Here is a 27,262-nt window from a genome sequence, read left to right as displayed (position 1 = left end):
GCCTTCTCTTTATGTAGCGGGAGGACATGCAACACATTATGCTGTCCACCTGCACAGTATGTAGAATATCAGTTTCCTTCATAGCACCCATTTGACTCCTTCCTTTTTGGAGTGGGGGGGGCATACAAAGCTTTAGGCTGTCCACCTGCACAATATGTAGAATTCCACTTTCTTTCATAGTACCCCTCTGATCCTCTGAAGCTATGCAGCATATCATACCAAGGTCTCAGCTATCCAGACAATCTCCCGGTGAACGTGTGTCACATGATACGAACTTACATGCCTGTACATTTTTTGGGAAACCAATGTTCCCCGGGTTTTAGCTCATGCTGAAATGATTATTTGGAAAAGCACATGCCAATGTGCCTTTCACATGGAGGGGCCAGCTGCACAAACAGAATCCATTTCCACAGCCACAGGACTCAACTGATATGCAAATAATCGGCAGTTACATAAGAATGCTTATTTTTATTGTAATATTCTGCCCGATGACCCTGGGTTTCCTCCTAAAATAATATCAACAATTGCTCACTCATTATTACAATTAAGTCACTCTGTAGACGCCCTTCTCTGCGGTGATTTTTCAATGAACAAAATATGCTCTGCTTATGAATCATATCTCAAACAAAAAAATTACATCCAAGTAAAAATCTGATCAGTTATCATGTGTGTTATAATGAAGCCACTGTAAATTTTAAATAAACATATAACAATTCATGGTAAAAACAAACAGCAGGACTGGGAGTAAGTCAAAGCTAAAGTTGTAGCATTAAGTAACTCATATCTAGACTTTAAGACAGCCTCTGTGGAATTCTCTGTTTATTTGTGGATGATTACAGAAAAAAGATGTTGTCTAACTGATAAACCACAGCAGAGTTAGATTATAAATGTCTGAAGAAAAACCTAGAACTAGGACTAGAACTTAACAGCAGATATGGGATGAAGCAATGTAGCTCTTGTATTGTTGTACATGACAGTAAAACAAAGACAAAGGTTACATTACCAAATGCATGGTAAACAAGAATTGACATTTTTATACTCAAAATGTACACCTCACATAAATAACACAGGCTCCAGATAGTCTGTTATTTAAAATGCATCACATTCACATTAAATTTAACTTTTGAGTGGAATCTACATAGTAGTGTGTGTATGACGACTTTTTTGATTATTACTCTGAAATGCTCAGTCCTGATTCACTGCAGTGGCACAGACTGACACAGTGGCATCTGAGTGTGGCAAGCACTCCTAATCTCTCTGCAGTGTCCTTTTCTGGCCACAAAGCTCCATCATATCTGGACTCTATCTACAAACCGCACCCCTGCCCTTCTTTCCCACAGACTCTGTGATTCTCATAGGGAACAGCCTTGTACATCTCCTGTGTGTAATATCTGTCCTTTCATCCTCCACAGAGAGCAGACATAGTCCCTCGCGAAGACGCGGACGGGCACTAACTGACCCAGGGCGCCGCTATCATCACCTTTTCAGCGGGCGTGCAGAAAGTCGATAAACACGAAGCAGAAATGGCCCTAAAAGCCCCCCTGAAGCGCGCTGACACCTGGGGAGGTTGGTGGGCGTGTAATTGAAGCTATTGTGCGAGCGAGTCGGGCCAGCTGAGCTCCACACTGGACCGATCAGTAAGAGGGCCTACCTCTCCAGCTACGCTCACTTATCCCTGAAAAACCTGTCACATCAGCTGAACTGGTCACAAGGCCGCCAGGCTCTGACAGGCCGACTCTAATAGCCCTGCTGGCCGGATCCAACTGCCCTTAAGTGCCGTCACCCTAAAGCCCTGTGGCCTAAAGCAGAGCTGCCGGAGGCTGTGCTAACCGACGCCATGCCCACGGCTGCCAGCATTCTCTCTGCATTCTCTGGCTGATACTGTAGAATCATTGCCTTTTAAGGCTCCCAGGACACACATTGCTCAGGGATACCAGTCAACAGGAAAAACGATGGGCACGCTACACAACACAGGTGGAAATAAAAGCTGAGATAAAGTGGATTCTTTCTGCTACCAATAAAACTTGTTTAAAATCTTTCACTGTGTATCAGAAAATAAGAAATGAAAAAAATAGTTGTATTTGCATTCTGGAAGCAGTGTGACAAACAATGACATCACCCAGCCAGAAGCCATCAGTGTCACATTTTGGGGCAAAGCTCCAGATGCTCACTAGTCTGTGAGAGAGAGAAATTGGGAAAAAAGGTTTTACAAAGAGAAGAGCCAGGCTTTTTCAGACTGCTTTTAAGCCAGCCGTTTCCCTGAGCATGGCTGTTTTTTTATTCTAATCACTCCCTTTTAAGTTTCCAAAAACACCCCTTTCTCTCACAGCTTGAACAATGCTTGCCTGGAGCTAACTCTTCAGAGATGCATTTGGGTAAAATGGATCTTTTAGAAAGGCTGACACCCGCCTCTGGATTACAAAAAAAAAAAAAACAAAAAAAAAAAAACAAATCTACAGTATAACGTGCTCCCTAAAAGCAACCAGCTGTGAATCTCCAGCAAATGTCACCCTACAAAGAGCGATCTGTCATTTATGAGTCCTTCCCCACCAATAAGACGACCTTGGCGCTAAATCAATAAGCACATACACCGTTTTCCTCTCAATCATGAGAAACGCACACCAAGCACACTACAGCAGTAGTTTTTCCTCTGGGCAGCTAATTAACAAGAACAGTGGCCTCAGACAGTTTGTTTATGCAATCATGGTAACACATTACCACATCATAACATTCCAGGCCAATCTGCTCGAATGCTGTACTAAAACACCGTCTTTATCACAAACCTCCCTGAACTCCATACCAATGAATGTCTTCAAGCTGTCTGAGCTTTTTCTCAGATCTTCTTTATCTCTGTCAAAATGCACACCCTTAAGGGCCTCTGTTCAAAATTTTTTAAACCCCCCAGTGACAACTGAACTGCACGTGCCTTAGAGCTGTGCTCCCTCTAGTGGTTGCTGATGATGCCTTTCAGTCCTTACAGTTATGAATATCTGCACTTTGTTTTTAGCACACAGATGCTGAACCACTCATAGCCATGCACTGAAGCACAAATGGTTTCTAATAATCACACATGAGTGCAGCTAAACACAAACAAATTTAAAGATAAAGCGATTAATCTTCATTTTTCATTAAAAAAAACAACACTTTTGCTAAGAATACATTGGTTTTGAGAAAATGGGCATTTACAAAATTTGAAATGTTACAGTTACAAAAATAAACCATTTCAATTACATATTGAGGAATGTTATATACCTGAAGGCTTTTTAAAGTGTGCCACAACTGCAGTAACACCAGACTGATTACAGATTACTCCGGGTTTGATCTATCATGGACAGAACACAATGTACTGACCTCAGGGAATTCAGGATGCTCTACTGGCAATCATCTTAGGCAGAACAGTAATCCGCACCACTGACAAGCGACAGAGATAATGGTGAGAAGCACCACCACAATATTGTAATGGATAGAAACGGTTCATTCAGAAATCAGTTCTCAAAAACACCAACAACATTCCGTTTTTCGTGTTTGTAATGTAGACACGTTTTAGATGTATAAGTCGGACATAACTATATAATAAATATAAATATTTATTTAATTAAATACAATAAATAAAATAAAATATATAGTTCACAAATGACTGTATATTTTAGAAGTATTACAAAATGTGACACCAATAAATACATACTGTGTGAGGTCAAAAAAAAAAACAGTTTAATGGCTGCTCTCCTGCAGCAATGGAACTTAAAAGGTTGGGTGGGCTCAGTTCTTTGCTTTGAAGCTGTTTTTGTGCTGGGAGTCAATTCAATAAACCATAAAGACATGAAAGGCAAAATAAATGTCACTGGAGTCCAGCTGGTTTATCAGTCATCTGTTAACTACTGCTGGATTGCTGAGCAGGTTAAAGAGGAAATGTTACAATATGTTTATTCATTTTGGCTTAAACACTCAATGATTATGCCATTCAAATACACATAGACAGGAACTTGAAATGTATTAAACTTGCTGTATTAAAGTCCTCTGATAGCACATATCACCTATCTTAGTCTAAGTGGTTGGAAAAAGCTTTTTATAAGTGTTGAAATAATATGATGTTCATTTGAGAGTGAAGACCTTTGTTTGGCTGATGCACAGCAGATGATAATGCAGGCAAAAATGTGAGCCATTTATCCTGGACCAAAATCATTTTTAACCTATCCTTAAGCCATTGTTCAAGACTATGAGAAAAACTCAAAGAGAGACACTGTGTTATATTTTAGAGAAAGACCAAGAGGGGAACTCTGTTATACTGTGCATTCCAAAATATACAACCAGGAGAGGTGCTGTGACTGTAGTATTATGAATTTCAGAATATACAACCAGCAGAGGTGCTCTGAATGTTATACTGTACATTAAAGAAAATGTGATTGACAGGGGTAGGTGATCTGCTCTGACTGGTTCACATTACAGATGTGTATCCCCAGGTCACCATGTAGCAGTGTAGCTTGCAGAGAAAGTGCAACCATGCAAGACGGAGAAATGCACGTCTGTCAGAGCCAGGGGGGCTATGGTGGTGCTGGGAGGAGCTAGAGGACAGAGCCCGCATCATCCTGCGCTTTCCGATATCTTTAAGGAATACTAGATCTAGAGGGAGACAGAACCAATGAGAAGCATTTCCTCCCTGTCAAAGAGGGAACATTGAGACAACACTGCACCCACACTGTACTCTACAACCTGACAGTTCATTTTACATCAACTGAGCAGTTCATTTTTTTTTACTGTGTTTGGCTGTATAATTTACTATTAACACAATTCAAAAGTAATTCCTGCAGTTAGTGAAATAGCTGCAACAACACAATGCACTAGATTTGAGAATTCATGCTGATTATCTGGTTACAACATATTCCCTTCGTATTACCAATATATGCAGCATAAATATTTCATTTAAGAAACTGGTTCACAATGTAAATTGCATTAATATTAATACTACCATCTACAGTTAACTATTGGTATCATAATTACAATACAAATTTGGCTTGGGATATTAAGTGAGACAAAAGTAACTGTCATTCTTCAAATAAGCTAAGAATGCAATGAGTTTTGTAGGTGAATTTGAGACAACACAAGGCAGGGACACGATTAACTGACCTGATGTGATATCTGCAGATATCTGCAATTGCAGATGTTTTCCTGCTTGTTAAGCCCTGATAGAAGTATCAAAACAGATACCACGTTATTAATACCTAGTTATGCTTTAGGACTCCTGCCCGCGAAAAATGCAGTGCAAGCGGAAAGCATACTTCTTTGGCACGGGCCAGAGCCAGCTGAACAAGCACAGGAACAGAGTGTCCTGGAAACACATATTCTGCATGGGCTTCCAGCATCATCGCCACCATCACTTTTGCAGACCCATGCAGGTAAACACCTGGACATAACTCTGCTTGTGTCCACACTGTGAATTTCAGGTACTGAATTCTTCTGAATTCTATCAATACAACATTTAATTTACTCGCTGGAAACATGAACTGGAAAGTCCCTCCTCCCAAACAATTACATATTTTAAACATTTACAGTTTTAATGTATTCATTTATTCAGCGGGTACCTTTACCCAGGGCAATCAAAACTATTTTGCAGATGTAATTCAACCCATTCCACAAAAAAAAAAAAAAAACAAATACTGTCAGTGTGCTGTAGATTGAAACAAATGGTTGGAACCATTGGATACCCCTGAACCATTGAAGTGGTTCAGGGGTAATCAGTTTATGTGTCGGTATAGCATGAGGGTTAAAATGTGCTATTTTGCTATGGCTATTGCAGTAGCAATACAAGGAGTACTCACAGAAAGTAATGAAGAGGAACACTATTCCTGATGATGATGCTGAGAATTAAAATGAATGTGAATTTTAAACATGAACGCAACTGCATGCACATAAAGGGAGGTGGGGACACATGCAGGAAAGACGATGGGCCACGAAGAGACTGTGAGCTCCAGGGACATTTAAAAGGAGCACAGCCATCTTACTCTGGCAGCATTTGCAGCCGACTTGAAATTCCTAAGAAAAATTCACTCTAATTACTTTGTTGTATATACCGATCCTCACCAGAGACGATAACCCCTTTCAAAAGAGTATCACAGCACACAATCCCAACCCTCTTGACTCTGAAGTGTGCTGAAGCTCCTTCAGCTAAGCACCTATGCCAATTCTCACCTTCACTCTGAAAGCAGACGTCAATGGAGGCGACTTAAACCTGATGTACCCATTCTGTGCTTTTTCTCTCTATCAGCATGAGTATGAATGGGAAAGCACTTGAGGAAAAATGGCAGCAGCGTTCACAATGAAAGGAGTCTGAACACGACAGGCATGCGGCAGTGTTGTCAGTGGGGCAATATGAGTGAGATCCGCCATGTTGACTCCAGACAGAACAAGGGGGCCGTGAGTGTGCAGCACTGGGTTTGTAGTTCAGCCACCGCTGTAAGGAAGCAGAGCACAGCACAGCTGCGGGCGCGAGCAAGTACAACATGGCTGTTCCCTAATGGAACTCCTCCTCTGAGGGACGTGAGGTGATGAGCTGCCCTTCCAGCCACAACCCCGCGCGGGACGTGACGGGAATGGCGGCGGGCCGCGCCGCGTCGCGCGCTGTCCGGGCGGTGTGACTCAGGGGTGACGCAGTGGGCCGCGTGACGCCGCCCTCTCTCTGTATGCAGGCACGGTGCTGCAGAGCCCTCCAGCAAAGCCAGCCTTTGATCACAGACGCAAGGCCATTGTTTTTCATTCGCCGCAGCATGCAGAACTGCCGTCATGAAAGGGACTTCGTAATTAAATCAATTAAATGCAATCAGTTATGGCAAGAGGGTGAGGATTAGGCACACACTGTTTATGGCTTATTTACACACTCAGTGACAACATTTATGTAAGGTTATGTGCAATTATTTCAAGTGCCTCACCATTCATAGATTTAATGACAATTAACATCTGCAGACAGCCCTGTCAGTATAGATGCACTTATATCTCCTCTATCATCTATGAGATGACCTCAACTGTAGGTTTGTAGGTGTAATATAAATACGCTGAAAATAAATTACACTGTAATCTGAGCGAACACAAAAAGATTGTTTACATGTTAAAAAGGTCATTGATCATCCATGAATTGAAATTAAAACAGATTTCCTTACAGATAGTAGATTCCAATGCATTAAAGATAAATGCATATAATGCTATTACACAGCATGCTAAGGGACAGAAGACCGACCACAATCCTTGCATTGCCCCAGAGACAAAATCTTCATCTTTTCTCACAATTAGCAGATAACTGCTTGCAGTCAATTAAAAAGGGAAATCCAGTGTGCAGATCCCCATAAAACACACCCTGAATCTCTCTCACTTCTGAAAGCAAATGGTAATGTTTCTATCTTTGTCTTCATAGAGACACATTAGCGAGTGGAGCAGGTCTCTGGTTTCCTGCACTCTGAGAGAAGGGAAGTGACCGTTAGTGACTGTTAGCTGTATTATATTGAACAAGAGAGCTATTGTATTGAACAAGGAAGCTAGGCCGCAATACTGGTGAAAAGTGTCTATAAGCCTATGACACAAGGAGAAACACGCAGTCAAAAACCCAGAGCCAGCTCGGGGTATACGAATCTAATTACTGAATAATTGGATTATGTGTATGATGTTTACCGTAAAGGTGTCTGTCTTTATGGATTTTTTTGCGACCAAAGCTCATGAATGATGAACACAATTTGGTGATGAAAGTATTATTAAATTATATCAAATACCTTTTTTTTTACATAATTTGTTTCACTTTGTATGAAAAGATAATTTCATAATAATAAAGGTAATTTCTAAAGGAAACAGTGCAGCCAGGGTCACAAGCTAATTCCACCCTGGGCACGTACTCCCTCTGCACTAGAATAACAAGTCTGCACCAGTTTGCTGCACCATGACTCACAGCCCTACGCTCCCCCAACCCCACACAGTCACAGCCCCCAGCACTACACTGATCTGGAGTCAGCTCCCTCAGTGAGGCAGGACCACATCTTGTTTTTCACTTAATTTCAGTTATAGCTGATTTATCAGACGTCGAGCATTAGTTGTACAATAACAGAGGAATTTTCTAATCAAGATGCTTTCGCGTTTATGACGGAGTTTGGCTGAAGCCGTGTCTCTAAGGTAACAATGTAATCTTAAATGACCTGAAACTTATATGCATTTCTCCAAATTGAATTCTCATCATGGCTGAAACACGTGAATGAGGTGGGGAAGACTGGAAATAGTCCATCTATATACTCACGGAGTAGGTGCAACATAAATTGATGATAATCAGTTAACACAGAGATCGATACTTCATACACTGCTTTCGACATGATCCAGGATCACAGATTTAAAGACTGCAGGTATTCATACAGAAGCACTGCCTACTTTGTTAAATTGCCTACAGAAATATGTCATGCACACCATCTGATTCAGGTATGTTTTTGCATGTAATAATTAACAGCAGTATCAAACACACAAAATAGCTTCCAGCTGACACCAACAAAGAAAACGGAGACTCTATGCTGTATGCCACATATCAGCCTACATTACACAATTTGGATACAACGAAATTCATTATTTATTCAGTTGCATGACAAACTGTCTGAAATAATGTACAAAGCTGTCTACCAACACTTTGAGCTGCCTCTGAAGATGTGCTCTCTCAAAGGCAAGCGGTGTTCACCATCCTAGGGAACAATGCATTAAATATTGACACGTGGGGGGCACTTAAATATTTCAGTGATCCATCTCTAAATTATTAAAAGGATCAAGGGCATCTTTGGACAGCTTTCGCTCACGACAAACTGCAATGGTGGATGCATAAAAACAATTCATTGCTGGACAAGGTGTTGTACTTGGAGCTGTTTTATTGAGGCCATTAACAATTTGCTTGGGCTTACGTTTCTCACAAGCAGCAAGGTCTTCGAGTAAAGCACTGTCCAAACAAGCTGCTGATGTATATGATATTGTAATGTTGGGGCCCAATCTCTCCCTTTTTAAAAATTTACATATGATATTGCCATGTAGAGTGGACAATGCAGTGGACTCTAAATACCAGGTGACGTGGAAGATAAAAAGCACTGTCACCCCCTCTGGAATGAAGCTTGCCACATAGGTTTTGAATACACACAGATAAAATGCCAGTATACCACCCCAGTTAGCCAGGCTACCCATCAGAAACTTCAAAAATGGCACAGGGTGGGAGAGAGGTGGGTATTCAACACATTACTGCGTATGATCAACAAAAGAGTAAAATAATCTCTCGGGCATGCTGTTTGCGTGACCTTACAGCTTGCATGTATACTGTGTTTGAGTAATACTGGCTATAAAGCAATGGTGTTCAATGACCCTGCATATCAAAGCAGACTGAGGTGCTGAAGTGAGGCCCAGTGACACATGGTCTCCATTACTGTCTGCACAAGCCACTGCTTTGATTAGATGAGGGTCATTTTTTATAGTCCTGTCTCAGGTTGGACGATTAGCTGAATTATGTCAGTCATGCTCTACTCATGCCACCGCTCACAAAGCCAATGTTTTGTGAGGCTCATGTGGGCGGGGATCCGGGATCCCTGAGCCATGATGTCAGTGGTAATAGTATCCACGGTGATAAGCAGGTAGCTGAGAGTCATGTGGTGTTAAATTCATAGCCTCTGACCCACATAGCGTTGCATGACGTCTGCAAACATGCCATAGCAAAGTGTCATAACACGTCAATGTCAGCAACACATGGCATTGTACTCTATGTCTACCAGATATTACATTCAGTCAGTCACTGCTTCAGGTTTTTCTTCTCACGGGAACACAAGATGTGATTAATTACGCACAAACAAATATATTGTTATTGTTGTACTCCATGCCCTGCACTGCCCAGAGGATTATGGGATTGCCAGCGATTGTGATTAGTCACCGCCTTCCAGTACCATCGCCTTGGTTCTGTGTGACATCAGTGACCTTGAAAGTCATATGATCCCCAGCCAGCACCAAGCAGCTTCCCCCAGAGGACTTGAGTCGCTATCTCTGCTTGGTCAATGGTAGATGTGCAAGCAACGATTCAGGAACAGATGGAGAGGACTCTTTCTTATGCAACCAGATGCATCAAGCTGAAATGATTGTTTTTACAAGGTTCACTTGATGTCTCCTATAAACTATACAACCAGTGAAAATTTCGAGCATTTTTCCATATAAAATGAAATTTGCAGATAAAGACTTGAATGCCAAAATAGTTATGATTCTCTTGTGCTTAAAAATGGAAAAAAGAGGGGAAAAAAGAAAAGCATGAAAATGGAAAAAAGTTGATTAACTCAGCACACTTTACATCTGACATCCCGTCTGTTAACATAATTATACTGGAAGCCTTACAACAGACACGAGCAATGACATCCTAAAGAAAATCAAAAAAAAAGTAAATAACTGCATGTATGCAGACGGTCAGCTCTCAAACTGGAGAGAAAGAAGCCCCATGTGTTTGTTAAAATGTACTTTCCAAAATGTGTGAGTGAGTGATAAAGCTCACAAGCTTGGTCATCATTGCACATCTGCAACATAATAAAAATGATGATTAAAAATATCTGAATGGCACAAATGTGACTGATATATAGTTCTTATTCAAAGCTGAGAGCTGCGTGATCATGTTTTTAGAAAAAAAAAAACAGAAAGCAAATAATTTTTAACACAGCAGAATCTCAACACACTCACACAATGTTTTGTGTCCAGTTGCACTGGCAGATTTCACTCTTGACACTTTATTAGCACAGACTTCTCACGCAAAACACTGGGCACCGGCAGCATTGGCAAGCCGACTCCTCCTCACAAACAGACACATACATGCATAAACACAGACATGCGCGCGCACACACATGCTACTTCATTGTCTGTTAGTTGGTCGATGCGTTCCAGAGGACTGCTGAGACATACACTTCAGACAGAGACCTGATTTGTATGTAGCAAACAGCAGTGTGGCGGGATTCTGCTGTGACTGCAAAAGCTAAAGCTAAAACTGTGACACGGACAATGGCTCATCAAGCTGAGGAGGTGTGACAGCTCCTCATTTAAGCCGTCTTTTGGAGGAGAAACTACGCCACAGTTTTGAGCCTCTAGACATCTGGAAAAAAAAAGAAAAAACCAACAAAACAAAAGAGAACAAAAAAAGCCTCACTTTGTTTCTATAAATAACTCTGGTGTGATGTCACGCATACTACGCAAACACTGTCCACCTTGTTTTCTGCCTGCGTATGTGTAGACACCTAACTGGATGGAAGCAGCATGAGCAACAACTCTCGACACTCTATTCTCACTGGACTGTTCCTTACACAACCGCAGCTCATTCAGTGACTTACACTCACATTACATACATGAGTTTTATAAGGTTATTTTTTAATCTACAGCTTTTGTATCACATAAACTCCACTTATTTTTTTCAGCTGCACTGTGAGCTTCTATGCCACAAGGTCTTTTTTTTTCAACATTCAGTCGTTCTTAGAAAACACGTTTCTTACACACAGACACCTCCACATAACAGCTCCCATTTGAATCAGACTTGTTTGCAAATATTCCCAGCAGGGAACTTAGCACTGGAAGCACACCTCACTGCTGCAAGAATCATGACCAAAGCCTTTCCACACTCTGTAAATGCATCCACAAAATGAAACATTCCACAACATCCCATGTGAAGGATAAAAAAAAAAAATCCATGATCTTTTTGCCCCATAGCAGACCTGCTCCCTTCTACTGGACCTATTTTAGGACCAGAAGTCGTGCCCCTAGTGACCCCTGTGTCACATGTGAAGAGTCAAACAGGTACTCACAAATGGCAGCGTCTGCACGCCATGGCTGGGCTGGGCTGAGTCTGGTCTGTGAGCGGGAGGCAGCGCGGGAGAGTCTGGGCTGAGCTGCACTCACAGGCTTGGCATGTTCATTCAAGCTCAGTCACAATGGGATGGCACGCACCGCGCAGCCCGTGATGTAACCAGCATCACACATTTCATCAGCAGGACCCAAAGCAAACAGGGGTTTGTGTGACAACACGCAGCCCAGAGAGCACGCGTGCCCTACGGGGGCATTGCGAACACACACTCCAGCTCAGCGCTGTCCACATGGCTGCCTCACTGAGCACTGCTCCGCTGTTTCACACACCAACTTGTTTCGCTGGACTGGCGAGTGCATTTTGTTTGTATGTTGCCAAGAGTATCTCTGATCTCTGTTTGCTACCTCCCATCTGTTAGCTGTAGTACAGTCCGTGGCAGTGAGAGATGATTGGTCCACTGGTCTCCATGGAAACAGGAGGATGTGTTGGAGGCAGATCCCATTCTCCTCACTCCGCTGTGGAATCAATGCATTTCCATCCCTACATTAAAAACCAATGAGCCATTTAGGACTAATGAACTATTGTACAAATAGATAGGCAGGTATGAAGCTTAATTAAATTCTGGAGGTTGACAGCTGCTGTCTGTTTCAAATGAATGATTTGGCAAACAGTCTGAAATAAGGTTTCAGAGAGCAAAGGAAAAATTCATTAAAGAGTTGGTCAGTGGGGAATAATTAATGGTGGTGTTATTATTGTTGTAACTTAAAAAAATGAGGAAGACAGCTGCAGTCTCATTTAAATGGATGACACCGTCAGTGTCATTTTTAGATAGTGAAGGCAAAGCTGGCCAAAAGCAAATAAACACCAGTGCCAAAATGTATAATAAAGGTAAAAGTGAATTCTGAAAATAAATGGCATGGCCATATATTTTTTATATCAACACAGGAATTTTTTTTAAAATACAGCCAATCCCTTAAACTATAATAAAATTACTACTGTCAAAACAACACATAAGAATATTCTCTTAGTCACACAAATTGCACTGAAATAGAGCATTTAATGAAACTACGTGGAATGGAAGACTACAACTGATCAATATCTACTGGTGAGTTTTTTTTATACAAATTAGTACCACAAGTTCCACATTTGTGTGTCATTTATTTTAACCCATTCTACCTTAGTACAATATCTACCTTTGCCAGAGAAATTTAATTTGCAGACAAGGTTGTTTGGGGGGAGCTTTCTGATAAGGTTCTGTACATGACAGACAGTACACGACTTTCATTCATTTACATTTCACAGCAATGACAGGAGCCAGTAAGGCATGGCAAGGAATAAAGAAATTTCTGTGAAGTGCTGCTGTGAAAGCCCCCATGCTGTAAATCCCTTTGGAAGCAACACACTGTAGATGAGTATAACTATGCCTCAGGTGCTGTGGGGTGTACTGCGCTCCACAGAGACAAGCCAATATTCTGCCAGTTTTCACTGAAGTTAACAGCTTGAGCTTAGCTCAAAAGTTGAATGAAATTTCCTCTGAGAGCCTCTCTAACTGCTTTAGCTGTAGCCTCAGCCGAAATCCTGATCTCAGCACATATATTATGCTCCATACGCACAGTCACCCTGCAAAGACAAGTGTGCTGTTAATGGGGACAGATTAAGAAACAGACAGGCTCTCTCGGGGTGGAGGTGGTAGCACCTGTCACTTGGTAACAGGAAAACGGGAGCAAAGAGACGCAGATCATCACCGTAACAATGACTGCAGGCAGGACCCACCATGCAATACGAGGTTTCTCTTCCACAGGGAGCAGAAAGCACCTTAATGCTGCCGTTAGCTGACAGTCCTTGAAACAAAAAAGTTCTCTTTTCAGACACATCAGTGATACAGTATCATGAGGATGACGCTTTTGTCATTTAAAATTAGGGCCCCATATGAGAAGTGTGCCATGGTATTAGCCATTCTTTTGTGTCAGGAGGAAAAAAATACTGAGATCTTACATGTAAACAACAACAAAAATAAGTAAAATGTGCTCCGTGCATTGGGAGTGTTAAATGTGCTGTATAGCTCTCATTCACTCTCAGTAGCGGCACATCAAAATCCCTCTGACAGTTGGACACAGAGGCACACATGTGGGTGTGAAGCTGTGCCTCACAGGCAACGCCACTATAGTATCTGTCACAACAATACCGACAGGGGAGATCCAAGGCTCTTTTCATCCAAGAGTCCTTTAAAAAATTCTGCAGATCACTCTGAAATGCAGTCTTTGACCGTTAAAAACAGGCTTGGTGCAGGAGCGATATTAAAGCCTTTCATTCTCCACTGACTCCACACCGCTGTGGAGCAAAAGCAAGATGTTGGTAGTCTGTGCACAGTCTGAGTTGCTGTGGAAAAAAAAAATGTTTTGGAGTGTGTGTGTCAGCTTGACAAATAGCTTCACACCCTGAGTGTCTGCCAATGCGTTTACTGTGAACCCACCACACACTTGTCCATTTCACTCTGCGTCTCCTCAGGAGATGGGGTTAGTGGCCGCAGTGTAGTCCTGAATCTCTGCCCTGCTGAAAAGCCATCAGCAATCAGGCAGATCTCAGCCCCGATTCACCCCTCCCTGAGAGAGTCTAGCGTTCACTGTGTTGCAGACTGGATTGCTTATTTAGGTCCGGCTCTGGATACATGCAGAGTGTGCGCCGCGGCCTCTCTCTTGTGCCAGAGAGTCCTGTCACTTGCCCCGGCAAAAACGGGCCTTGGCTGAGTGTGCTAAACTGCGCATCGACTTTGGCAATATGCTCGTCTGAACACCAGCCAAGAGCTCTCTGAGCAGCAGGAACTCACCACTGCAAGTGGTGCATACTGATCAGCTCCAGCTCCAAGCCCCCGGTTCTAGTGCAAGAAGCACTGGGGTGCTAAGCCTTTAGTGAATACCCTCTAGAAGAGCGAGGAAATCTTAAAGCATGGGAAGAGATTGAATACCATCACAATGGGGATGGTAGAAGGCTGGTGAGTCACTCACTTGTGAAATTACTCCTTTATGCTGTTTTCCTCTTAGAAATCTCCTCTCATCTCACTGTACATTGCTTGCAAGACTCCTCCCTCTTGCTGCGCTTTACTCTTGAAACTCCTCCCACCCACCATAGTTCTCTTGTGAAACTCCTCCCTTTCACTGTGCTCCTCTCATCAAACTCCTCCCTCTTGCAGTGTTTTTTTTGCCTCCTCTTACCCTCTAGCCCACAAATTGAGCTCTGAAGATATAAAACTTTCCCTAGGATAGTAGAATACCTAACTTTTTTGTGTATTATGTGGGTTTTTATGCTGTTATTCACAATGAGGCATGGGTCACCCCGGCCTGGTCAGAGTGTTGTTTGGGTATTTTGGTGGTTACAAAAATGTGACCATTTTATCCAACACTACGCACACAGAGTTGCAGAGGTGACAATGGTGCCAATTTAAACAATTCATTTATCAAGTAGTGATACAAACTTGACCTATATTTGAAAAGTGCTCTGACGCAGGTCATCATTACTGATGAATGGAAAAATGATGACTGAGAAATCTCATGCATGTCTTTCTTCAAATATATATGAGTCAAAAGCAGGTCTGTATGACTGAACTTACCCCACATCCAGCACCACAGGCTTGGATGAAAACCATTATGGACTTCTGACTTGAGAATGATTAAATCTACTCTTCCTTTTTATTCCATTACTATGAAGCCTTTTCTTTTACTTTTCCTGTTATAATCCAAAACACTTGAATTGAAGACTGTTACCAAATCCCTTGATTGTTAAAGTCAATAACACACTGTGAGAACATTCATCTTTAAAGAAAATCAGAAACTTAAAACAAAAGGCTTGACAGTCCTTATTTCACTCAGGGAAAGTCTCTTTACAAAGATGAAAACTCTCATGTGTACTTTATTATCCAGAAGTTGATACTGCGTATCGCAACAGGATTAAATTATGTCCCTCTGTTGTCACAAAAGTCCCTCTACAATTCTTCTCAATAAGATGGAAGAGTACAAAAGAGTGGTTTTCAGTCACTTTCTGTGGAATTTACAAATTACAACTTTGCAGTTGTTTTAGCCTATAGCACAAAAAGAGAACTGATATAAAAAAGCTACAGCAACAAGTGCTGAGGACATCAGAACTTTAACTCCACAAGATCCATATTTAGGCTACTTCCTCACAGGTGCTCCAAGAGTGATCTTGAAGTGAACCTGAGTCATCATCTGCTGTGAGTCCTGTTTGTGTTGGTACCATAGCAGAGCCCTCAGCATGAGACACAGTAATACACTTGCGAAGACTCCTCAAGCTGCCAAGTATTGTCTGAGTTTCTAGGATGCTACTTTCTTGGAGTGTTAGTGGGACTGGCCACTGATCCAGATGTACCGCCCCTCTGGCTAATTGCAATGGTGGCGACCTGCTATGGCAGCTCCTCTGAGCAGTGCTATAGGAGCCTCACTCAGACTTAATGAAATCCGAACAAGACCCCAGTGTCACAGAAGAGAAGCACTTGTTTCAGTCTATTGTGAGTGACAGTTCTGAGTGTGTGTGTGTGTGTGTTGTGTTTGGGTGTGTCAGTTCATGTGTGTGTGCATTTGCGCTGTGTGTTCTTTTGCGAGTCTCTGTGTTGTATTTGAGTATGTTCCTTCTGCATGTCTGCGCACTGCATTTGAGTATGTTATAGTTCAGCATTTCTGTGTGTTGTCTTTGAGTATGCTAGTTCTGTGAGGCTGTGTCGTATTTTGGTGTGTTCTGTTCTGTTCTGTGGAGTTCTGAGGGGTGTGTGGTTAACTGTCTCCCTCCTCTGGCTGCTACCAATCCTCAGTTGCAGAGACATGAAACAACTCTACTGCACTCTCTTACAGTATACACAACAGGATTCAACCAACATATTCACTCATACAATTACTCTACAGAACTAGTCCAACATATTCATGAACACAGGTGCAATCATCTAAAGAACTAGATATTAACTCTACACACCAACTATATATCATCAGATTAATCTATACAACTCTACCAGCAGCACTCTACCAGTGATTTATATAAAAATGATGTTAGCACACCATAAATTTCGCAGATGAGTGTCCATGATAAATATCTGTCCTCATTTACAGGGAGAGAGAGCATGAGGGAGAATAGCACAAGGCTCTTTCCACACACTGTTCCAAAGTGTAACACCAATCATCTCATTGCACGTACAAAAGCGTCCATTGTTAAGCATGTTCCCATTTCTGGTCAAATATGTGTACATGCATTTCAATTAGTATAATTTGTATCAATTCATATTAAAATCATTTTTATTGTAGGATGGGAGACTTCACTGTGTGTTGAACAGACACCGGGAACAAGCACACGGAAGAAGCAGTTGCTCAGATGTTAGAATATGGGCACTCAAACAATACTCAAGCTTCCTGACATCCTGTGGGAAAACGTATTTTTACTACATATGTAGAAATCATCTTTTAAACTGTACCACGCTAAAATCATACACTGTGTAAAGATACTGGTAATATTGTTGGGCAAATAAGGCCATAGTTTATATTGAACTGCCATTAATCCAGCCACATGTCAAGTTTGACTTATTATTTTCCAGAGAAAAATCCTAGACGGCCTTTAGACTTAAGAGTTTTCTGCTCAATAAGGTAATGACTTTTTGAAAAGGGATTTCCTTGGATGAATATTAATTTCAAGGAAAACATATGCAAAACTACTGCTCATGCAAACACCTCAAATCCCATTGAGGCAAATTCAGTAAACCCTGATTCTGCAACCTTTCCTGAGAAAGCCTGTTCAGCTGGCTGCTCTGGACATAATTAAAGTAGTGAAGTCTTGGGGGAAGAAGTAGAATTGTGAATTCTTAGATGATTAGTAATTACACAATGCAGATGTTATTCATACATTTAACTGCGAGACATGTTGTCGCTTTGCTTGGCAAAAATGCTGGCTTAGAAAACCATAAGAAAACCAAATTCCACGAAAAGGGGCCTAACCCCAACCACTAGACTTGTACATCACAACCAGCAGAGGGCAGTATATTTACACTGAAGGAGCAATGATTCGGAAATAATTATTGTGAGAAAGTTCTAAAACAACACATGGATGAAAAAAACTTGATAATCATTAAAACATTGTTTGCAGAATATGTGACCCTGAGATGATTTAAATACGAACAAAAAAGCAGCACCTATTAACAAGTACGCTTGATGAACATGGTAGCAGAGCACAAAAGCTAAGCACCTGGCAGTTTGTGCTACTGAAAATACAAAATAAAAGCCTATCATTTGCATACATGCAAAGATTAGCCAGAATTGTGTGACGTATGTGTGTGTGTGTGTGTGTGTGTGTGTGTGTGTGTGTGTGTTCGTGGCTGAGCATGGCTGTTTCCTTCTGTGTTAAACCTGCTTCAGAGGCAAACAGCAGGTAGCACAGGAAGCAATTACACTACGCTGCGTTTCATATTCTAACACTGTGCACACAGTGTCAACAAATCCTATTAATGCCATGTCATGGCCAGGCAACAAGGTAATGATGATTACAATGATGGTGTTATTAATAGAAGTCACAATCGCTGTTATTATGATGGTAATTAACTATATCCAGTTGACTGCTTTCAAAACACGTCAAGGACTTTCTCAGAGCGTCACCACCCTGCCACGCCCCCATCCTAACATGCAAGAATGTAAATGTTATGCATGTTAGGATTTAAAGCTGAAAATTTTGGAGACAGGGTTTCTCTGTAAATATGACATTGCCTGTACTGTGATTGCAGTGGCATATCTGCACACATGTTCAGCCAGAGAGGCTCTTTAAGAAACAGTTTGCCTGAAGTAATTGGAAGGGGTTTCGAACATGAAGCAACTGGAAGCTTATGAGCCTACATTATATATATTTAAAATTTTTCTGTAACCAATTTGCATAAACAGCATTTTGCACATTGGAAATCATACTGAAAAATGATCAATGAGGACTCATTTGAATGTACTGTCATGTGGTGGCCATACAATATGGCAAAGTAGCAAATGCAAGCACAAATCTGCATCACAAAAGCAATACTGTTACCAGCAGAGCCACGTCTGAAGTTGTGAGCTGTTCGACTTGTAACTGAACTGAATTGAATGAGAACGGAACAATATGGAAGGTCACTGGCAAGAACAACTTAATCTAGAAATGATCTGATCCAATTAAGGCCTGCAGTCCACGCCAGACACACGGCCTGGGTGGAAAAAGAATCAATCGTTCACTCAATCACATAAATGATTAGGAACGTTCTATCCCTCCGTTAGCTCTGCAATCCACACTTGCAGACCTGCTCGGCCACTGTGGGCCAGCACTGACACAAGCAGAACAAAGCCTTTTTCATCCTCTTCCTCGGCCCTGCTGTCGCTGACCTCACCAATCAGCTCCACTGTGTCGGCAGGGCCCTGCGGCACAGTCAACAAGATGTGACACTAGAATATGCTATAAATACCAGTGTCCCCACTCCCCTTCCCGTGGTGTTACGCCACAGACTTTGCATCCAGACACAGACTCTGCTTTGAGATATACACACACACATACACACACACACACACACACACAAAGACGGGCCCGTTTCTGGAGCAGACTACATTAACAAACAAACAAAACAACATTGTGACATTTCTCATTCTCTTAGAAATTTATCTTCTGAATCTTTTCTTTTCAACTGAATTTGCCTCATTAATTTGCTCTACTGTGCATTTGCAGTAAAAGGAAAATACACTATCATTAAAATGTAATCCCTGCCCTACCATTCTTGCAGGTCTAATTAACTTTCACTGGAAGAGGCATGACATCTGTGACATTCTCTGTTAATCAAAGTTGGGAGAGTGAAATTCCGGTACCAGTGTGATCTTTGACTTCCAATCAGGGACTGAATGTTCTGCTTGGTTTTTCTTTCCCATAATGCTTAGGTATTTACAGTGAAAGTAAGTAGGGACGCCATAAGCTTGTGAGCCTCCTGTCTCCTTGGTAACAGGGTTTGGACTGTGATGTTTCCACAAGGTTTGAAGTAATGGGTGGAACCAGAGTCCACGCACGCTCCACCTCTTCCTGCAAAACCATTCAGAAACTGCTCTGTGCTGTGGGCTTAATCACCTAGGGGAAATCGAACAGAGTACACATGTTTCTACAGTAGAAGAATAACATATATGACTTCCTACTAATTCACACTCATGCTCATGCATGAGTACACATTTGCAAACACAAGTGGGCACACGTGCACACAGTCACACTCACATGCATATGCACATGCAGAGACGAACACACATATGCTTGAGCAGGTACACATACCCACACAAGCATGCTTGTGCACACACACACACACGCACACACGCACACACACACACACACACACACACACACACGCACACGCACATACATACACACACATAAAGCCTCCACCACATATACAGCAGAGGTGAACAACATTCACACAGCACGGGACTACAGTTAAGGGAATAATACAATGTGAAAGTTTCAGCTAAGGTGTGTCAGAGAGTCTCACAATCTGTTTAACACAGACCTCCCCCCCATCCTCCCCACCCCAGCCCCGTTCAGGGCCTGTAGAATAGAATCACTGACTCTGCTGCACTGCAGGACTGAGCTGAGGGTTCAGCCTATCTGACAGAGTGGTTATGATGTTAATGCTACTCCACATCTCTGCCCCCTTTTCACCCACAGAAGGCTAGTGCTGTGCTTTGCACTTCCTCCTGAAACCTGTCAGGAGATCTTTAAAGGAACGTGAATCTCCGTTTTCATTTGACGCAAAAGGTCGACTTGCTTAAGCCCTCACAATTTAAATTCCTCTGCACGGGGACAAACAACACAATAAAGCCTGTGATCTTAAATCTTAAATCTGAGCAGTGCTGAGCTGATATCATACCTTAGTCCATTCTTAAAGATTTGATTTGTGACTCTATATATACGGACCAAATAAAATATTTATATGCAGTGTTTGTGTCATGGGGATGTTATGAGATTTTTAATGCTGAACACGAGTACAGTACAAGGGGAGAACTCGAATTTGGAAATGACTGCTGTATTGAAAGTGAGGGGTGTCAGTCAATATTTTGTAGTCTCATTTTTTGACATCCAATTTATCTTAAATCTAACTGGCTCTATTTCAAAGTACAAAGACAGACAATGACAGCTCTGAGCAGTACACTTCATCTAGTAACGATCTGTGGTGCACATTCTAAATCACAGACTTGTTTGTGCTATCGTTTGATCTTAAATTCTCTGCCATGATAGAATGTTTTCATATATACAGCCTTATGGTCATTGTTTTTTTTTTTTCCTAATATATGTGTTGCTACTACTTGATCTAATATAAAGGGTTAGTCCCATGCCAACCATATTGTTTATTCATACATTATCCTACTGATATATGTGAAACACTTCAGTCAACTCAATCATAATTTAAAAACATCCATGTAAAAAATGAAAATGGTGAAGTTGCTTGTTGGTCATGGCCACAACAATTTATTTCATAGCTTACAGCAGAGAGACAGGTTCTGGCTACCAGAATCCCAGCATTGAGACAGTTCTTGGTTATAGGGTAAGAGAACTGAGATGTGTTTCTGTCTTAGCCACAAGTTTGACTATAACCTCACTATACCCATGGGCACACCTTTAATGACACCACCGTCCTCAACAGGGTCAGACTTACTGCCTCTCTTTAAGTATACACACACCATTGCCGTACACTGAGCATCAAAAAGAGAAAGAGAGAGAAAAGGAAAAACAAAAAATACAGTAAGAAATATAGCAAGACCAAGAACAAAAGAAAGAAGAGCAAGATGTATACATGTGAAGAATTCGAAGAGGACAAGGAAGAGGAGTAAGATAAAGTAAAATGGACATTGTGAGTGATATCCCCTGAATAGAGGTGTTTCATTTCGATGTGGTTTGGCGCATTGAGTTTCCAGGGTGTTGGGTCCATGTGATGAGGTAATCTCTGGGTCTAGGCTCACTAGCACAGATCTCAGACAGGCTGCCAAACTCCCTTTCATACTGCCAAGGTGTCTGGGCCTGCCTAGCTGGCTCGACACAGGCCACACCAGGCCCATAAAAATGCATTCTTGCACCCTCTCAGAGCATGACCAAAATTGGAAGGTCAGGGCCAGCTGAAAACACAGAGGACTGATGGGCCAGTACGATGTTGCATGATCTTGGAAAACACTTGAACAGCAAGAGCAACCTTTCAATAAAATTCTTCACGTATTAAAAAGCACAACTTCTGAGCTGTAAATTAATTGTATTTTTCGATTTCTGTTTTTTTATGAAACGGTGTCTTGTACCACTGTATCAACACTCAAGTCTACTTCCTCAATTTTTTAATACTTTGCACATTGTTTAACCAGTGTATTTTGAACAGCTGTCCAAGGGACCATGCCATAAATATCAACCCATCCTGCTGATTAAATGTACAAGCCAGAGAGACCAGTACAACTTGTGCCTCGCCTGGCTAAGCTTCAAGGTAGGGAAATTACATGGACTGACTAAACACAGTACCAGGCCCATATGCAGTGCTGTACACATTGAAACTGTAATTAAATTATGCTGGATAGGTGATATGAAGAACTATGTATTGAGTTTAGTTTTACCAAGGGACTTATAGAGGGGACAATTACCTTTTGCCTTGTTTCTACTCACAACCATTCAGGTGCACTTACAAGTAGCCACCTTAAAAATACTGTTTCCACTACTAGCCAAAAGCAGGATAGGTACGATTGAAAATGGTAATTCCAATTACAGTTGACAACCGAATACTCAAAGCGGCGAGGGCAAGGGTACATCACATTTGGCAAACGTAAGCTTGATGAGGTAACTGACAAAGGAGGAGGAGACCAGGTGAAACGATACACAAACTGTAAAATCTCCTGCAAGTGTCAAGCCAGACTGAAACACCACTGGAAAGGAGGAAGAAGAATATCTATTTCTATCTTGTCCACCTTAGGGTATTTGATACACTTACTACACTTCCACACTACCCAGAGCACATGTAGATGAAAATGGCAAAACATAGGAGGACATTAAAATCTGTGAGGCTGGTGCACTTTTCCACCTAGCTAACAAGCCAGCTGGTAGGAAACAATCAGGACCCATTTTTAACTCGCTAGCTAGCTGTTGCAGTTGTTGTTGCTTACCACTGCGAGAGAGTCGGGGATGGGGAAATCATCTTATGCCATTTTCCTGAATCATATTTACAGGAAAACGACATCTCTCACAGTTTAGACTAGGTGATCTATGAAGTATGCACCACTGTGAAAGTAGGGTGTTTCTTTAGCGTGACTGCTATCCATAATTTGTCTCAGTAGTTATTAACAGTGCAGTTAGGGTGCAACATTTTACCTGTAATTGCATGGAACCTGCAAATTTTTGAGCTGTGCCAATTACTTTAAATGTTCTGGCACTGATTCCATAATAATCTGTATGCTACAACTGATCTGCTACAACCAGTAGCAAAACATTATACGTTTTGTGAAATTACTTTTGAAAATGTCTTAAAACGTTAATCCATAATTGGTCTTCCTATCTGGATTTCAAACTTAACCAACAACAAAACATACATAATTTATGGCCTAGAAGCAGAGTGGCAACTGAATAAATGGATTAATACTTAGGTGCTTGGGGGGTGGTACATATGTATACCCATTATATCCATTGACTACAGTAACCAGACACATCATGTGCCATTCATTACTTTACTTGCTGATGAAATACAGTTCAGAGTACGCTCTGTCCTCCGATTGAATCTTAAATAGTTTGGAAAGAAAATGAAAAATTCAAAGTAAAACGTTGTGTGGAGAGGGAGAAAAATGCACATATATTATATTATGAGACATTCATTTGAAACTTAGAGGCAGCTTGTCATCACAGATCCCTTTAGTCATCTTTTACAAAAGGGGAAGACACCTCCAAAATATTTGGCCTTGGTCCCTGGTGTGTTGTAATTGCAGGATATGATAGATTCAATTTAATAACATTCTAAATTGAAGCCATTATCACATTTCACATAATAACACCTGTTTTACATTCCCACTTTCTGTGTAAGTAATCTAATTCTCTGCCTTTGTTGGCCTTTGAGCAATTAGTTTTTAGATTTCAATAAATTCTCATTTCAAAACATAGTATAAAGCTTATTATATGCATGAATATGGGAACTATTTGATAAATAGTAAAGGCATGTAATTGACTGGAAATTAAAGAGATAGCCACGAGCACAGAACATTCATTGAAAGCAATACCCAGTTCTGTGATGGTTTGTAAGATTTGAAACACACCTCTTTTAAGTTTAAAAGTAAAGCATCTGGTGTAATAAGCTTTTCAGTCACTGTTATGCTTAGGAGATTGCAGTAAAGGTCCTTTTTCTTTGAGGGAAAAACCATGTTAGCTTTCCTTCAGCTATACCTGAGAGGGAGAAGGTGACATTTATTTCCTTATTTGAAATGTGAAACATTGGTTACACTGGTAATGACCTTTGTGGTCTACTTGTAGCCTGTGATTTCTACTTCATACCATATTTGCTCACTTAGATATAATGATTAAATACACAGATCTATGACCACAAATTGACTTTCACACAGTCAAACCAGTGAGCACACACATATAAAAGTTTCTATTAGACAGTATTTGGAACACAGAGAGGGAAAATCCATACTTTCAATGCCATTACAAAGGCCTTATAGTACTGCAAGCTCATAAAATGTTATACAGCCCTGGGATAGTGATACATTCCTTTGGATATGTAGCCTTTCATACCTCTATAAATCACGGACATTATGAATTCATCTAAAATAACCCAAGACATGACAAATTTGTCTTCACCAGCATTCTTTAAACAGCAGTCTGATGCTCAGTAACACAAAGTGCAGGGAGACTCTGAATGTTAGCACACCTACAATATTAGGTACAGTACAAGAGTGGGGGGTTGTACTGTCTGGGGTAAAGTAGGCACATGGCATAACTGAACAGATCCTAGCACTGATTATTCCCATGATAAATGATGCCGTGGGATAGCTTTACTCCAGCTTAGCTTAAAAAAAAAAAAAATCCAGACGTGCTGCGGTTTAATGTGCAGTTGTGTGCAGCTGGCATCACGATTACGGGAAATGGCGCTTGGTTTATTTCTGAGGAACCGTGATGTGGGATCCGTCAAGGTTATTCTGACAAATGGCACATCTGAGTCTTGCCAAGAATTATCAAGAGTGCTGAAACATCACTCAAACTGTAATTAGCACTCATGCAAATTGAGAGGAGAGCTGTGCTGAATACGCATTGAATGAGACAGGCCTTTGCTGCTACCTCCTTTTCAGTCACCTTAGAATTCAACAGCTCATAAATATATAAATATCCAGGTAGGGAACCACTCCCTTGAGCATTGCTTAACCTCGCAACAAGAGAATGCTAAATCGATATATGTCTAGCACCCATCAAACAATACCAACACTGGACTTCCTGTGGGAACAGCATTGGCAACAGCGGAGTAAGATCTTAGCTGTACTTGTGCTGTCCAAGTTGGGCACCTCCCAATTAACACCCTGGGGCAGTGTAAGCTTCTCTTATGGGGGGACAAGGGAGAAAGTACCAAATCTATCAAATCCTGCATGGAACCCCCCCACCCTCAGGTGCAGTCGGACAGACTTATTGAGCTCAACACAGAGCTGAGGAGAAGGCATTTTACTTTCTGCCTCCAAAGAAAAAAAAGCCAAGTGAGGAGCTAAACCTATCAGTGCAAAACATATAAATATATTAACTTGTGCAGCTGCTTAACTCCAATTACAAAAATGTCAGCCCTGCAGCCAAAACATACACCGCACTTATTTTTTTCGTCCTTTTAAAAATAACCACGCATCAACTGTTAAGAAACAAAGCCTGCTTTCACTAAGCAGATCGAATGCAGACCATAGTAATTCCACTCAGCACCACAATCAAGTTGTAATTATATTTTAATCACTTCAGTTATGCACATAATGAGAGCCTATAGCTCCGACAAAAAGCCAATAACTGTATGATATTGATGAGCAATGACTCATTTTTTCATTGTACATTGTGTGCAACCCAGTAGAGATGATATGGCTACAACACTGTCATCGCCGCTTCCCTACTGGGCTCAAAGAAGTGGCAAAATCTCATTCAGAGAGCTGACGAGTCCCATCTCAACAAATGGGGAAAGGGGGAGGGGGCAGCAAGGTCAGGTGTGGGGACCATGTGACAGGCAGTGCACACTTCCTTTGGCTCTGGGGTGGTTGCATGTGACGGCTGACTCAGGGACCAGCTGTCTCTTCCATCATAGCCCCTACACTGCACATCAACCAGAGCAACCTTCTCCATGACCTACTGTAGTTGTGCATTTCCCAGCATGCACCTGGGACTCTCCTCATGGCAAATTGAGGGGAATCCAGCCGGAACGTTTCAAGGCACATGGCTACAAAGGAGATACCAGCTCTCTGCTGGCAGCCTGTGGAGTTCAACACCTCGAGGTGGAGGGTGTTATGTAAGTCCTACATAAACTTGCCAATTTGTTGATGCCATTAGTAAAGCCCGACCCAGTGCAATAGGCTCAATTTTAATGATAAAATATTGAGCAGGGCTATGCTACCTACCAAATCAATTCTTCCATCATCATATGTACAGCTGTTATATGGACAAGAGGGTTATAGTGATGTGCACTGTAATTAGAGTTTAGGTTCAGATGCCAAAAATTGTGTTTTTTTCTTTATTTTTTATGAAGACTGTCACATTAAGTGAAGTGGTTAGATCTGACAAGCTTGAGGGTAATACTCACATCACTGAAAAAGAAAGAGCAGACAGTGAGAGTGAAGGGGGAAAGCAAGCGAAATAAATAAAAGCAAGTGAAAGAGAGTGAGACTGAGCAGACAGAAAGAAAGAGGGATAAAGCTAAAGATAGATATGGAGAAAAATATGACATGAGAGAGAAAGAGAATGCAACAGAAATAAAAGAGAGAAGGACAGAAGGAGACACAAGAGAGAGATCAAAACAGAGTAAGGAAAAACAAAGAAACATGAGACACAAGGGTATAGAGGAAGGGGTATAGGGAGAGAGTGTGAATCTGACATAAAAAGCAAAAGGGGAGGTATGTTTGCACTAAAAATATTACTGATGCCATAGCATGCACATTCACTTAAAGCCAGGTTTCAACATTCCATGCAGTTCTACTTTTCAATGACTATGCTTTTTTTTGGGTACCAACATCTGTCAGGAACACTGAACTGGCTTCACGTCCCTGCTCAAAAGGGCTGATTTACGTTAATCCACAGTGTGCTCTGATGTGTTAAATTAACAGAGTGTAAGAAAATGACAGCCCTTCACACAATATCACACACCCCTGTTATTAGGGCAGACTCATGCTGAACCCACCGTTTTTTAGGAGGCGGGACAGAATTAGCAGCGCCATTTCCATAAGA

At 41.5% G+C, this 27,262-nt stretch overlaps 1 protein-coding gene across 4 annotated transcripts in view; it reads right to left on the bottom strand.

Annotated features, from left to right (window-relative positions):
* The window catches only part of iqsec1b (IQ motif and Sec7 domain ArfGEF 1b), a 178,684-nt gene that overhangs the window by 83,555 nt on the left and 67,867 nt on the right, over positions 1-27,262 (bottom strand). The window contains exon 1 of one of the 4 annotated variants that reach the window (XM_036530236.1): positions 11,817-11,927. The exons of the other annotated variants lie outside the window; for them this stretch is intronic. Within the exon in view, the coding sequence (XP_036386129.1) occupies positions 11,817-11,839 (23 nt within the window). The 5' untranslated portion in view covers positions 11,840-11,927. Of the gene's footprint in view, positions 1-11,816; positions 11,928-27,262 lie in introns of those variants that run through there. 4 annotated transcript variants of the gene reach the window in all.

Source organism: Megalops cyprinoides, chromosome 6, assembly GCF_013368585.1.
Source record: "Megalops cyprinoides isolate fMegCyp1 chromosome 6, fMegCyp1.pri, whole genome shotgun sequence".
Lineage (NCBI taxonomy): Eukaryota > Metazoa > Chordata > Actinopteri > Elopiformes > Megalopidae > Megalops > Megalops cyprinoides.
This window is presented reverse-complemented; position numbering and strand designations above follow the sequence as displayed.